Source organism: Mobula hypostoma, chromosome 4 (assembly GCF_963921235.1).
Source record: "Mobula hypostoma chromosome 4, sMobHyp1.1, whole genome shotgun sequence".
NCBI classification, from domain to species: domain Eukaryota; kingdom Metazoa; phylum Chordata; class Chondrichthyes; order Myliobatiformes; family Myliobatidae; genus Mobula; species Mobula hypostoma.
Window position 1 is genome coordinate 129,977,419 of NC_086100.1, and position 15,449 is coordinate 129,992,867.

Below are 15,449 nucleotides of genomic sequence, written 5' to 3' on the forward strand. Positions count from 1 at the left end.
AATGTCATATGTTACGATGTACAGTACTATGCAAATGTCTAAGGTGCGTATATGGAGGTAGGGTGTCTTAAGACGTTTGCACAGTACTGTAGTAATTTTATGTATTGCACTGTACTGCTACCACACAAAAAACAAATTTCATGACATATGTGAGTAATAGTAAACCTGATTCTGATATGGGTCTCTATTGTGGACTGAGAGTGGGAATGGGGAGGAGAGAGGGGAATCATGATTGGGGAAAACAGGAGGGAGCAGGAAGCACCAGAGAGACATTCTGTAATGATCAATAAACCAATTATTTAGAATTCTTGAAGATGTCTTGGATGCTGCAGAGGCTAGTACCCATGAATAAGCTGACCTTTCCTGATTTAAAGCAGCAGAGTCATTAACCTCATCCATTTGCTATCATCAAAGATATTTAGCCTATTTCTGTTGCACCCATTGCTGAGGATGAGATTATATCATTTCAAAATCAGCATAAAGCTCTGGAAAATGCTTTTGGTGGTCTCAGCAACAAACACAAAGTGGTGGAGGAACTCAGCAGGCCAGGCAGCATCGATAGAAAAAAGTCAACAGTCGATGTTTAGGCCGAGTTCCTTCAGTCTCACTTTGGTAAAAATAATTGTGGCTAATGCCTTGTAGGATCAAATTAATATAATAAGCTTAAAACCAAATGTGGAATTGGTTTTCAAGGCCACATTTTATAACAATAAGCCCAAGAATTCTATAGCATGTATTCAGATGCTTACAAGAGTAAAATGTTTTTCAGCATTATGTATGTAAACTTTGTGATCTGAAGTTGGCAGAGGCTTTCAGCCACTTTTAAATCTCGAAGTTGTAAGATGAATCAAACAGAGTATTTGAATATACACAAAATGCTGGCCTGGCAGCATCTATGGGAAAAAAAAGTACTGTTGACCTCTCGGTCCAAAATATCGACTGTACTTTTTTCCATAGTCTAGCCTGCTGAGTTCCTCCAGCATTTTGTGTGTGTTGCTTGGATTTCCAGCATCTGCAGATTCTCTCTTATTTGTGATTTGATTACTACACTGCAAAGTCTCTTCCAGGAATGCCTACCCTGAAGAAGTTTAAATCTTCTCAGGAAGGGTCTCAGCCCTAAACATCGACTGTACTTTTTTCCATAGATGCTGCGTGGCCTGCTGAGTTTTGTGTATGATGCTTGGATTTCCAGCATGTGCAGATTCTCTCTTGTTAGAGTATTTGAATAATTTGTTTTCACTATAGACATAGTCCTTTACAGCATTAATCAATATTCTGTCTTATCACAAAACTGAAACAGCCCTTATCAAGTTCGCTAATGACACCCTGGATGATTGAGGGCAATGTAAACTGAATCAAAATCAAGTTTATTATCACTGGCAGACACTCAGTGTCCACTTTATTAGGTACCTTCTGTACTTATTAAAGTGGAACTTAGTGTTTGTTCATGATCTTCTACTTCTATAGTCCAGCCACTTCAAGCTTCAAAATACTATGTGTTCAGAAATGCTCTTCTGCACACCACTGTTGTAACACAGTTATTTGAGTTACTCTTGCCTTCCTGTCAGCTTGCACCAGTCTGGCCATTCTTCTCTGACCTCTTACATTAAGAAGGTGTTTTTGTCCACAGAACTAATGCTCACCAGATGCTTTTTGTCTTTCACATGATTCTCTGTAAACTCTGAAGATTGTTGTGCATGAATATCCTAGATTAGCAACTTCTGAGATACCGTAACCACTCCGTCTGGCACCAACAATCATTCCACAGTCAAAGTAACTTAGATCACATTTTTTCCCCATTCTCATGTTTGGTTTGAACAACATCTGTACCTTTTGACAATGCGGCTAATTAGATATTTGCATTAACAAGCTGGTGTACCTAATAAAGTGGCCACTATATATGTCACTTTAAATCCCTTCTGAATTGTTTTCTGCCTTTGACATTGTTAAGTACACCACCCTCCTTTAGTGTTTATCATTTAGCTTGGTTAGAGTGCACTTGCTTCGTTATGTCTTAGTTATTGAAATTGACAGCAGTTGAGACTCACCACTCACTGGAATAACCCCTAGTGAAAGGAAGATGAAGGCAAATGATGGAGTCCATTTACCCTATTCTCAGTACAGTGTACTTTATCAGGAAAATGTAGACCTAACCTTTCCCGGCATTTAATGATATCAGGGTGATATGTTTAGATTTTTGTACAGTGTTAGTTTTTTAAGCTCCTCAGCCAGTGAAGCAGTTTAAGTCTATCTGCAGCAAACTTAGAAAACATTCTGGTAAGTGTCTAACATTCACATTAGGCAGTGACCACCTCCAACAGAAGAACAACAAGCATCCTTCATTGGCATTTAATGATATGACAAGTGTCATCTTCCCCCTTCCTTCTCAGTTCCGAAGAAGGGTCTTGGCCTGAAGTGTTGACTGTTAATGCTGCCCGACGTACTGAGTTCCTCCAGCACTTTGTGTGTGTGGCATCAAATTCATGGCTAATTGTGTATGTGGCTTTGAAGATCGCAGGCTTTTCCATGGTGCGAGGATGCAGGCAATGGCATACATAATGATTTGTGGCTGATGCAGGCAATGGCATACATAATGATTTGTGGCTGCAGCGTGCTGATTTCTACAAATCAATTAAACATTACTTAGAATCCCATTCAATTCCAATATAGGATGGAGCTGCCATGCAACAGCCACAAATAGTGCATTTTGTGTAAATAGTAATGCACGACATCCTTGATCCATTGTTGTAAATGCACTACTATTGGCATATGAGCCATTGACAAGTGCTTACCAGGTGATAAGGGGTGGCTGTTGATGACAAAATGTGCATTGGGCAGCACACGATAGAACTTAAGAGCAGACCCTGAGCCTATGAACTCAATGCCCCCTGTGCCTGGATCATTCCAGTGGACTTACAATGCTCAGCATACAAATTGTCAAGATTGTTCATGGTCTAGTGCACGCTGTCCCATGACTATCGTGAAACAATTCTTGTCAGTGATACTCTGAGGCAAGTGAAGTGACAAAAGTAAGGTAGTAAAAGAGAGAGTTCTTTGTGGCCACTTCTCCTCATTTGTGGAGGTAATGAATGGCCAGCTTCAACTGTATTGAAATAATCACCTAAAGGAAATAAAAGAATGAATGAGTTGGTACCTCTTGGATAACTTTCAAGACATCCACTTGACCACTACGCAAATATATAAATTAATATAAAGTAATAATTATATTAATACATATATATATTTGGTGAAAGGAACTTCAGGTGGCTGTGGAGGACTAGTTTGAATAATTCTAAGGCTAATGTACTTGGCTTCATAGTACATTTCTGGCATAGCTTCAGCATATGCTAGTGGTGGGAGAATAAATGTACTCACCCTTAAAAGGCTACAGCGCATTCTTGTTTATTAAGGACATTGCCTTTGTGACAATCCCGTTAATCTGTTGAGGAATCTGTGGCTGCCACAGTGTTCACTCCTCTTTGCAAGGATATCTAAATCAGATGCACTAAGGTGAACTTATGAGAACCCGATATTGGATGCTTCTGCTTGCGTTCTAATGGTAGTTGTGAAATAAAACATTCCATCACATTAGGAACATATGTGGCAATTGGAATATTCACCATTTCCAGGCTTGAGTTTGAAGCTCAAATTATTACACCAAGTTATTGCTACAATTCTTCATGCTCTGAAATTGCATGTAGGCTTTCTAGTAGGCTTGTAAATTGTACCAAATATTTTTGTTTGTGCGCATGCACCACATAAAATGCTAATCTGAGATCACTGCAGCAGAACTTGTCTGTGGCCTATTCTAGGCAGTTGGCACTTCGACATTCTGCCAATCCTCTCTCTGTGTTAACATTTGTCCAGTACTACTATCTGAACTTATGTTTGCAATTATGAATTATGTCTTCCTAAGTCATCATTATCTTTATTCTCACTTTTGATTTCTTTCTTTACTGAAAGAAAATGATAGAGGTGAAGTAAGGGAGAGAGGAAAATGAGTGATACCCACTTTTTCCACCTGCAACAAGTAATGCCTTGAATAGGTGGGATGTCTTTTGAGGAAAGAGAATAATAAATAAAAATGTACTATGAAGCCAAGTATATTAGCCTCAGAATTATTCAAACTAGTCCTCCACAGCCATCTGAAGTTGCTTTCACCAAATGTCTACAACCGTTCACCAATCATGATGCAATTACAGAAGTAGAAGCAGTTGGATTAAGACAGTCAAAGGCATACAACAAACCAATAACAAAGGAATGAACAAGGACATTTATCGATATTTCTCTGCTCTATGGCATGCTTTTAATTTATTATGTCTTTTAATTGTTAATTATAGGAAACCATAATTACTGTTAGATAACTGACTTTAAAAACCTAATATACTTTTAACAAGTTCAGTTATCCTAGCTCTAAAAATATTTAAGCATTGGATTAAAATTGTGATCTTCATGGTTTACTGCCAGAGAACTATAAAATATGCAAACATGAGGAAATCTGCAGATGCTGGAATTTCTAGCAATACACACAAGAAATGCTGGTGGAATGCAGCAGACCAGGCAGCATTTATAGGAAGGGGTACAGTGATGTTTCAGGCCGAGACCCTTCGTCAGGACTAACTGAAAGAAGAGATAGTAAGAGATTTGAAAGTGGGAGGGGGAGGGGGAGATCCGAAATGATAGGAGAAGACAAGAGGGGGAGGGAAGAAGCTAAGAGCTGGAAAGTTGATTGGAAAAAGGGATATGAGGCTGGAGAAAGGAGAAGATCATGGGACGGGAGGCCTAGGGAGAAAGAAAAGGGGAGAGGGGAAGCCCGGAGGATGGACAAGGAGTATAGTGAGGTTGACAGAGGGAGGAAACGGAGGGGGGGGGAAGTTAATTAATACAAATAAATAAATCAATAACGAATGGGGTACGAAGGGGAGGTGGGGCATTAACGGAAGTTAGAGAAGTCAATGTTCATGCCATCAGGTTGGAGGCTACCCAGACGGAATATAAGGTGGTGTTCCAACAACCTGAGTGTGGCTTCATCTTGACAGTAGAGGAGGCCGTGGATAGACATGTCAGAATGGGAATGGGACATGGAATTAAAATGTGTGGCCACTGAGAGATCCTGCTTTCTCCGGTGGACAGAGTGTAGGTGTTCAGCAAAACGGTCTCCCAGTCTGCGTCGGGTCTCGCCAATATATAGAAGGCTGCATCGGGAGCACCGGACGCAGTATAAAATATGCTTGTCTGCTTCACCAACATTGCCTGTAACATTTAAACATCCCTGTGAGTTAATGTCTGACTGCGATTCATTTAAGGAAGGTGAAATGCATGCTAAAAAGATTGCTGCATTTTTGTGGATACCTTCCTTTAAGGTTAGCATGAGTCCAATTATTTTACCACCAAGCACCAAATTCCAGGCCAAAAATCAAGCTGAATGTTTTTAAGATTAAAAATGAAGAGAAGTAATTGTCCTCATTTAATAAAGTCTTGTAAAGATAATCTTTAGAATGAATCAATGAGCATAAAGTAAAATTTGCACAATGTAAATGTTTTGCATTTATATGGAAGGAGGTAATATCGTAATGTTTAAGTGGCATTGGGCAGGTCAATGAAGAGGCAGGAAATAGAGGGATATGGGTCTTGTGCAGGCCGAGGACATTAGTTATATTGTCATGGTCAGCACAGACATCATGGACCAAATGACCTGTCCCTTTTCTGTGATCCTGTCATTTCAACCTTGTATTCATCAACTAACTTCTCTTTGAAGGTACATCCTCTGGATTTGGCAGCCCTCTTGGAAGAAGCCGACACAGCAGCAGCCAATCTGATCTTTCTTATTCCAGCACCACTGCATCAGGACTGAGCTTTACAGCTTGTATGTCAGACTTCTCTCTGTATGTTTTTCATCCATATGGAACTGGGAAGCAGAAAACAACTGTAACTGGCTTGACTCCTGGATCAAGTACATCAGGTAAGATGACCCTAAATAGTTTCAGTTGTTTTTGTATATTTTTATTATTTTTATGCTTCTGTAAAGTTCTGCATGGAATTACAATACTTTTGATAAACTTATCTAGTTTTAAACCCAAAACCCTTATTATAAATGTAAATGTGTTGCCATTTTGATGAATGCTTGTCCACCATCTGTATCTTTGGGTTTTTGGAAAGATGCAGTTTGAAACAACTTTTAACAAACTGGTTGTGTATACATGAGCTAGTTTATTAATATCAGCAATTCTCCAAAATATATTTGCTCTTCCTGCATATAGATGCTGAGGCTACGCCAAGTGCTGTTGAGGAGAGATATTATAGGCTATATTTATTTTTCATTAGATTGTAGTATAAGTTTGGAGTAAACTGGTTTATATTTGAACTCCATGATGTTGTGCCTCTGGGATTCTCACCTATTGACCTTCACATGGTGACTTCATGTCATGGCTGAATAGCACTGATAGGGGTTATAAGATAAAATTAACTAAAGACTGCCAATCCTTATACATTTGCACCCTTGAACATTCATGTCTTCATTTGGCTTTTGGAATATGGAGTGAGAAAACATGAAAATAAGTAGAAAATTGAAATAACTTGGAAAAGTTGGGAAGAAAAAGAAAATAATTGTTTTCTTGATTACCTTCTCATGCTCCAGGTGTTGTTGACGAAGAAGCCAGTTCTGTCACAGGCCGTAAGGATTCTCTCAGTATTAACTTGGAATTTGTGAAAGTTAGCTTGTCCAGGATGAGGCGATCTGGAGGGAGTTCATTGTTCGACAACCAAACACCGATCAAAATTAACAGCAAGATGGAAACCACTTTAATCAATATCTCTGGTACACAAAGAAATTTCTTACCCATCCCTTTAACAAAATTTTGAGGTAATTGGAATTATGGTGTGCTAACTCTATATATTTTTCTTCAGCTGTCTGTGACATAGGATCTGCTTCCTTCAAGTATGACATGCGTAGACTTAGTGAAATTCTAGCCTTTCCAAGAGCCTGGTACAGAAGAAGCATTGCTCGGCGCCTCTTCCTAGGTGATCAGACAATCAATTTACCAGGTGAGATTATACAAAAAATTATGTTTAGAATCACGACGTGAGATAGCACAGAAATAGACTCCTGTGCAAATTTATCTAGCACCCACTTAGACTAATCCTACATTAATCCCATTCTCCTTGCATTCCCCCAAACTCCTCCCAGATTCTACTATTCATCTAAATAGAACATGGGGCAATTTGTGGTGGCTAATTAATATCCCAAAAGTTAAGAGCAGTGAACACATAAATCTACAGCTGAAATAAACCATGTGTTAAAAACATAATATCGCAATTTAAGATGCCCGAACATTTCAAGTAGAGTACAGAGTGGGAAACAGACAATAATTGTTTCAGAAACAGAATCTACTCGTCATTTGCTGACACAAAAACGGCAATGTTCCACTGAGACCAAAATAAAGCAAATGAATAATAAGTAATTTTGTTAATGAAGTAGAAGAAATAGCACACATTGTTTGTATAGTGTCAAGTTATTTATATGATGCCAGCAGTTTTTTGTAAGGCTATTGACAAGTGTATTCACAAGCTTTAAGTGTTGTGTATAGCTTAAAATTAGGGGTATATTAACAAAGCTGGAAGGTGTATAATTTCTGAGGCTCATCAGGCATTCCATCACTTATGGTTAAGGATCAGTACATTTCGGGTGAAGAACTATGCACTTTGCTTTGAAATGTTTTTTTTATGTTGCGAGAGATTGAAATGCATAACGTATATGTGATTCCATTGCACTTTGCAAGAAATTTGATTTATTTTTATCAAAGACAGAGAATATGCAAAATCCACACAGACAGCAGGTCAGGACTGAACCCAGTTTGCTGGAGTTATATTAACTGCATCACAATGTGCAAGGAAAATTACCAACATAATGGAGAAAGAGAGGGTATTGTGGTTAATTCTGTACCTTTTTTCTTGTGCCATTGTCACAAGTGTGATAAAGCAAATGCATTCCTTTTGTGATGTGATTCCATGGATCTGTGATTTATTTGTATTTGAAATTAACACTAATTTTATCTGATGGATAAGGCTGTGATCACAAAAAGGAATTTTGCATTTTGTTGTGTTATAAACTGTGCATTATTTATTGTGGAAACTGACTTTCGTTAAAGTTTCTGAATTACTTAGTTTTTAATATTTTGGAATATTTGTAATTTTTTTAAGCCTCTGGACCTGTAACTCCGGATTCTATTGAAAGTCAACATCTTTCTCCTGAATCAACACGTAAGGCTTACTGGCGTACCTGGGAGCAATCTGCACAGTCTTCTAATTATTCGCACATGTCTCAGACAGCAAATGTTTTCAATGATCACACTTCATCATCACCAGCTGGCATGATTCACAGTGTGAAATCCCCTTCGGTGATCCGATCTAGGAATATCTCAGAATCATCCGTTCCAAGGAGAGGTACAGACACAGAGAGCAGTAGTGATGTTAAATAAAAATCAAAGCTGTGTGCCTTTATAATAAGCCATTGTTTGCAAAGCATGCTCTATAAGCCAAATATGAAATCAGGAGGTTGCAATTTTAAACAATCATTGCTTTATTGACTTTCTTCAAGAGAAACCCTGATTTGTAACTGTATGCTTCATGCTTTATAATTAATACCCTTAGAGTTAGCCCTTACCCATTTGATAATAGATTGGTAAAGGGTCATTGTTTTCTAGAAAATCCGGTCAGCATTGGACCCTAAAGCTAAGATGCCAGAGCTTCTAAAGGAGCTGTAAAACCTGACGGAAGAGTCCTGACTGTGATGTTGGAAAGTGTATGGTTATGCACTTTGGTAGAAGAAATAAACGGGCAGATTATTATTTAAATGGGGAGAGAATTCAAAGTTCTGAGATGCAACAGGACTTGGGAGTCCTCGTGCAAGATACCCTTAAGGTTAACCTCATGTTTGAGTCGGTGGTGAAGAAGGCGAATGCAATGTTGGCATTCATTTCTAGAGGAATAGAGTATAGGAGCAGGGATGCGATGTTGAGGCTCTATAAGACACTGGTAAGACCTCACTTGGAGTACCGTGTGCAGTTTTGGGCTCCTTATTTAAGAAAGGATGTGCTGACATTGGAGAGGGTTCAGAGAAGATTCACTGGAATGATTCTGGGAATGAGAGGGTTAACATATGAGGAACGTTTGACCACTCTTGGACTGTACTCCTTGGAGTTTAGAAGAATGAGGGGGGGGACCTCATAGAAACATTTTGAATGTTGAAAGGCATGGACAGAGTGGATGTGGCAAAGTTGTTTCCCATGGTGGGGGAGTCTAGTACGAGAGGGCATGATTTAAGGATTGAAGGGCACCCATTCAGAACAGAGATGTGAAGAAAGTTTTTTAGCCAGAGGGTGGTGAATCTGTGGAATTTGTTGCCATGGGTGGCAGTGCAGGTCAAGTCATTGGGTGTATTTATGGCAGAGATTGATAGGTATCTGAGTAGCCAGGGCATCAAAGGCTATGGTGAGAAGGCGGGGGAGTGGGACTAAATGGGAGAATGGATCAGCTCATGATAAAATGGTGAAGCAGACTCGATGGGCCGAGTGACCAACTTCTGCTCCTTTGTCTTATGGTCTTACTGGACTCCAAAAATTCAGTCATTCCTCAATCACACTTTATTTACTTGTGCACAAGGAGAGTGAGATGGCCCCCATCACCACACTGTTCTGAAGTTTGAACTGTGGAATGCCATTTTTATACAGAATTAACTAGCAGTTATGGATATTAACCATTTGGTAACCCTGGGTATGTTCAAATTCCTTATTTGCGAAATCAATTGCCATTCGTAATACAGATGTTAAAGTTAATAGAAACTACAAGCTGACAACTGAACATCCTTTGAAACTAGTAAAGTAATTATCCCCTTATTGAGTGTTTGGCTCACATTATCTGATTACGTCCTTACCTTATCTCCATATGCCAAATGACTTCACCCCCTGCTGCCCAAAGAGAAACTGTGCTGTTCAAAAGACCTTTCTTGCCTGGGCTGACTGCACACTATATGCAAATCGCCCTTGCCTGGACATTATCTTAATCCGTATCTTGCTGCAACTTCCAAAGTGTCAATGCCATAATCACTATTAAATTATTTTTATGTATGTGGGTGTTACTGGCAAACTAGCACTACCATCCATCCCTTCAGCCTGAGAAAATACTGTTGAATTGCCACTTTAAGCTGCTGTAGTTTATGTCTGTTTTAAGGTATGGACACCTAAGTTTGCAATGAAGGATTAGCACTATATTTCTGAATCAAAATGTTCTGTGACTTAGACTGAAATTTGCAGGTGGTGGTGACCCATGCATCTGATACCCTTGACCTTTCTATAGGTAGTAGAGGTTTGGGAAGGACTGTTGGAAAAACTTCTGTCATGTTCCCACCATTCATCTTTATAGATTGGACATGTATCATCCTTTATAGATTTATAATGGAAGGGGTGAAAATTTAAGCTGATAGTATGCAAAGTGAGCTACTTTGTCCAAGGCGATAGTGAGTTTTTCTAAGTGCTGTTGGACCAGCATCCAGACAAACAGAAGCTGTTACACAGAAAATGCTGGAAGAACTCAGCAGGCAAAGCAGCACCTGTGGAAAAGAGTAAATGGTCGACGTTTCAGACTAAGATCCTTCATCAGGACTGGAAAACTTCTTCCTGCTCTCCTCCCACCTTCTTACTCTGATTTCTTTTTCTTTCCAGTCCTGATGAAGGATCTTGGCCTGAATTGTTGGCTGTTAACTCTTTTCTGTAGACACTGCCTGGCCTGCTGAGTTCCTCCAGCATTTTGTGTGTGTTGCTTCGATTTCGAGCATCTGCAAATTTTCTCATGTTTGAGAAGCTGTAACTTTTCACTCCTGGCATGCTTTGTATAGTAGAAGGACTTTAAGAAGCTAGGACATAATTACTCACTCTAAAATGCCCAGCCCATCTTGTTGATAGAGCTCAACAAGTAGTCCATGCTCTTCATATACAGTAGCTGACGCACATTTTGGTGTTGAACTCCTCCTTGTTCTGCAGTTTTGTAAACAACCTTGCTGGTACACATCTTACTGACATTGCCAGCAAATTATATAGACACCTATCGATTCAGTTTTAGCTCTTTCTTACAGAGCATGTAAGATCCATTTTCCAATTGTATATCAGTTGAGTGAAAAGCATAGAGAACATGTATGCACTTGTTAGTCACCTCTATTAAGACCATAAGATATAGGAGCAGAAGTAGGCCATTCAGCCCGTCGAGTCTGCTCCGCCATTCAATCATGGCTGATCCAATTCTTCCAGCCATCCCAACTCCCCTGCCTTCTCCCCATGCCCTTTGATGCCCTGGCTAATCAAGACTTATCTATCTCTGCCTAAAATGCACCCAGTGACTTGGTCTGCACAGCCGCTCGTGGCAACAAATTCCACAGATTTACCACCCTCTGACTAAAGTAAGTTCTCCGCATCTCTGTTCTAAATGGACGTCCTTCAATCTTGAAGTCATGCCCTCTTACCCTAGACTCCTCTACCATGGGAAATAACTTTGCCATATCTAATCTGTTCAGGCCTTTTAATATTTGGGAGTGTTTCAATGAGATCCCCCCTCATTCTCCTGAACTCCAGGGAATACAGCCCAAGAGCTGCCAGATGTTCCTCATATGGTAACCCTTTCATTCCTGGAATCATTCTCATGAATCTTCTCTGAACCCTCTCCAATGTCAGTATATCCTTTCTAAAATAAGGAGCCCAAAACTGCACACAATACTCCAAGTGTGGTCTCACAAGTGCCTTATAGAGCTTCAACGTCATATCCCTGCTCTTATATTCTATACCTCTAGAAATGAATGCCAACACTGCATTTGCCTTCTTCATCACTGACTCAAACTGGAGGTTAACCTTTAGGGTATCCTGCACAAGGACTCCCAAGTCCCTTTGCATCCCTGCATTTTGAATTCTCTCTCCATCTAAGTAATAGTCTGCCCATTTATTTCTTCCACCAAGGTGCATTACCACACACTTTCCAACATTGTATTTCATTTGCCACTTCTTTGCCCATTCCCCTAAACTATCTAAGTCTCTCTGCAGGCTCTCTGTTTCCTCAACACTACCCACTCCTCTATTGCAAAGACCTAAGCAATAAGTGACCAATTATGGTAAGAACAGATAGAAGTAGCGGTAACACTAGGAGAGATTAATCTTGCTTTAATTTTGTAATGGCTTACAATAGAACAAAAAATGGTTTCCATTTGCATTCATTTGTTTTCATTTCATGGAATCTGGTATGAGATTCGAGAGTTACACAGATATTCTGTTGTTTTTGACAGATTCTATTACCAAAATGTCATCAACAGCATTCAATAAGAATGGAAAAGTTGCAAACCAGCAAACAGCGCCTTGGGAGACTTTAGTCGTTTTTGCAATCAATCTGAAGCAGTTAAATGTTCAAATGAATATGAGTAATGTAATGGGAAATACTACGTAAGTGATGCTCTTTAGTCATGTGTAGCATGTTATGAATACAATTTTTTCTCTGCAGAATATTCATAACTTAAGTATCTGTTCTTTTTATTGTAGAATTTAGAACATTTGCTAACATAGTGAATGTACATGGAGGAGAGTACATAAAATGGATTTTCATGAGTGCACTGTTTAGTTTAATTATTCTTCTTTATATAAAATCTTATACTGCCAGCTTTTTTTGCTGTATAGTTGTTAAATGATTCCAGGACTTTGACTGCACTTCTGGAAAACCCATTAAACTTAATCATACCTTTCAGCCTAAGCAGATATCATTGTCTCTTCCTAAACTAAAATATTGCAAATACTGGAAATCTGAAGTAAAACAGAAAATGCTCAGTAAAACAGGCAGCATCCGCGGAGGGGGAATGTTAATGTTTCACTTTGCCCACATTTCATTACAGCTAGTGTTACGTACCCCGTAACTGGGTCACCATACCAGCAGAAATGGACCACTTAGTTGGAGTCTGGTTTAACAGAAACTAATAAAGTTTTATTAAAGAAATAAGTAACACAGTACTCTAATCGTAAGGATATACATGCAACAGGTTAGCAATGATGAAACACACATGTACACAGAACTAGGGTAATAGGAATCAACCAAGCTCTATCGCAGTCTAGGGGTAAAATGATCAGTCTCAAGTGACGCAGAGTTCAGTTCAGCTTAGTACAGTTCGCAGTAATCGCTGTTGTGCCGTTGGAGAGAGAGAGAGAGATATGCAAATCTGATTCAGCAGACCTTTGATGTTCTTCGCATTTGGCTTTCGGGTGGACCCTTTTTATGTCTTCTGTCGTCACCAACTGTGACCCCTCCGTTCCGGATACGACCGTTCTTCCGCGGTGAACCCGGCACCCAGGCAAGGGCGGATACACACACCAGGTTCCTGCTGATCGTACCTTTTCACCCTGTGAGCCTATGGTCGGTTCCCTCGAACCCGACCTCCAAACTCACACCAACTTGTGGGGGCACACCGCTCTTCCAGAGTCTCATTGTCTCGTGATCTCGTGATGTCCCGTGCCTTAGCGAACCTGTTCTTTTTATCCCCTTGCTGGGATATCGCCTGTCCATCAAACTTCAAACAGTTCAGCTTCAAAGCAACCGGTCTGTCAATACTCGGAATTGTGTCTCTTTTCGTTATCTTTCTCCTCTCTCATTAACATTTTAAACGTTTCTCCATTTGTCTCTCTTATCTCTCTCATCAGCATCAATCTTCTGATAACTTGGTTTGTCGTCACAGTAGCAAAAGATTTTCAATTAATTTCTGCTTCTATCTCCAGAGATGTGCCTGATTATGTACAGTGGTTCCATGATTTTCTGTTGTGTCATTTGTACTTTTACTCCAGCATATCCAAAAGTATTATCTCCTTTCCCTCTTGCCACTTAACCAGCTCCTTTTTAACGATACTCCTTAAAATCAATGAACCATGTAATAGGTTAATCAAAGCCACCAAGAATTATAATGGACTATCAAATCATATCATCTTAGCTCACCAATATTCAAGGGATTTTGTTAATGTTTTAGTGCTTATACACTGATTTTACAAGAGAGTTCAAGAGATACCAATAATTGAATTAAGTTATTGATTCTGTCATCAGAGGTTTCTTCTTTGAGAATTCAGACCCTTACCATTTGGCTGCTGCCATTAATTTAGATCACCAGGAGGAAAAATACGTTGCCATACATGCTTCATATCAATCATAATGCAAAACACAAAATATATGCATGTAAGGTCAATTGGTGTGTTGAGTCCATACCAATTTTATGCAAGAGTAATTCACTTCGTCACAGTTCCCAGTCCTTTTCTCAGAGACCCATATGTTTACTTATGGGTAATATCCAGTTCCCTTTTGAACCCTACAACTGGATCTGCTTCCACAACTTTCCTAACAATGCATTCCAGACCTGAATGCCTCTAATTTTCCTGTCACTTATGGATCTTTTGCAAATCATCTTCTCCCTATGCTTCTTGGTTCTTGATGCAAATGGTTTCTTTTTGTGTTTATATCCTCCTTGATTTTAAAATACCTGCCAGATCTCCTCTCATCCTTTCTCTGTTCCAAGCCTCTTTGGTCTATCCACATAACTAAAGCCTATTTCCTTAGGAATCATTTCAGTAATTCTCTTTTACATCTTCTCTAAAGCACTTAAATTCTTTCTGAGGTGTGGCACCCAATTATGGGCTCAACTCCAGTTGTGACTAGGATTTTCCAAAGATGTATCATTCATTCATCTTGTATTCTATACCTCTTTATAAAGTTCAGGATGCTATTTGCTTTCCTTACTATCACTTTCTTAGCCTGTCATGCCACTTTCAAGAACTGTGCCTCCCCCCCCCCACCCCCAGAAGTCTCTGTTCTTTGTACCTCTTTTAAAATTGAGCCAACTAGTTTGCATTGGCTTTTCTCAATAGTCAAGCTAAAATAAAACACTTAACATTTGTCATCATTAAAATGAATGAGGCATCTATTCAATTATTTCTATTACAGTCCCTTTAGGGAGCACTTGCATTATGTTCTGGATAGGTTTGTCCCACTGAGTCAGGGAAATGATGGTAGGGTGAAGGAACTATAGTTGACAAAAGATGTGGAACACCTAGTTAGGAAGAAGGAAGCATATTTGAGGATTAGGAAGCAGGGATCAGACAGGGCTGTTGAGAGTTATAAGGTAGCCAGGAAGGAGCTTAAGAATGGAGCAGGAGAAGGGGACATGAGAATGCCTTGGTAAGTAGGATTAAGGAAAATTACAAGATGTTCTACATGTCCTCGAAGAACAGGAGGACGACAAGAGTGAGGGTATGAACAATCAAGGACAAGAGGAAACAAGTGCCTGGAGTTGGAGGAGATATGGGAGATTCTAAATAAATGTGCTGCTTTGGTGTTCACCAGTGAGAGGGATCATGAAGAATGTGAGGACAGAGTAGAACAGGCTAATA

The 15,449-nt window shown here is 39.5% G+C and overlaps 1 protein-coding gene across 6 annotated transcripts in view; it reads left to right on the forward strand.

The window, feature by feature from the left end:
• Positions 1-15,449, forward strand: part of kiaa1109 (KIAA1109 ortholog) — a 439,747-nt gene that overhangs the window by 393,533 nt on the left and 30,765 nt on the right. For all 6 annotated transcript variants that reach the window (XM_063046524.1, XM_063046528.1, XM_063046526.1 and 3 more), the window contains 5 exons: positions 5,759-5,962; positions 6,638-6,817; positions 6,907-7,044; positions 8,200-8,442; positions 12,323-12,476. In XM_063046524.1, coding sequence (XP_062902594.1) covers positions 5,759-5,962; positions 6,638-6,817; positions 6,907-7,044; positions 8,200-8,442; positions 12,323-12,476 — 919 coding nt within the window. The remainder of the gene's footprint in view (positions 1-5,758; positions 5,963-6,637; positions 6,818-6,906; positions 7,045-8,199; positions 8,443-12,322; positions 12,477-15,449) is intronic.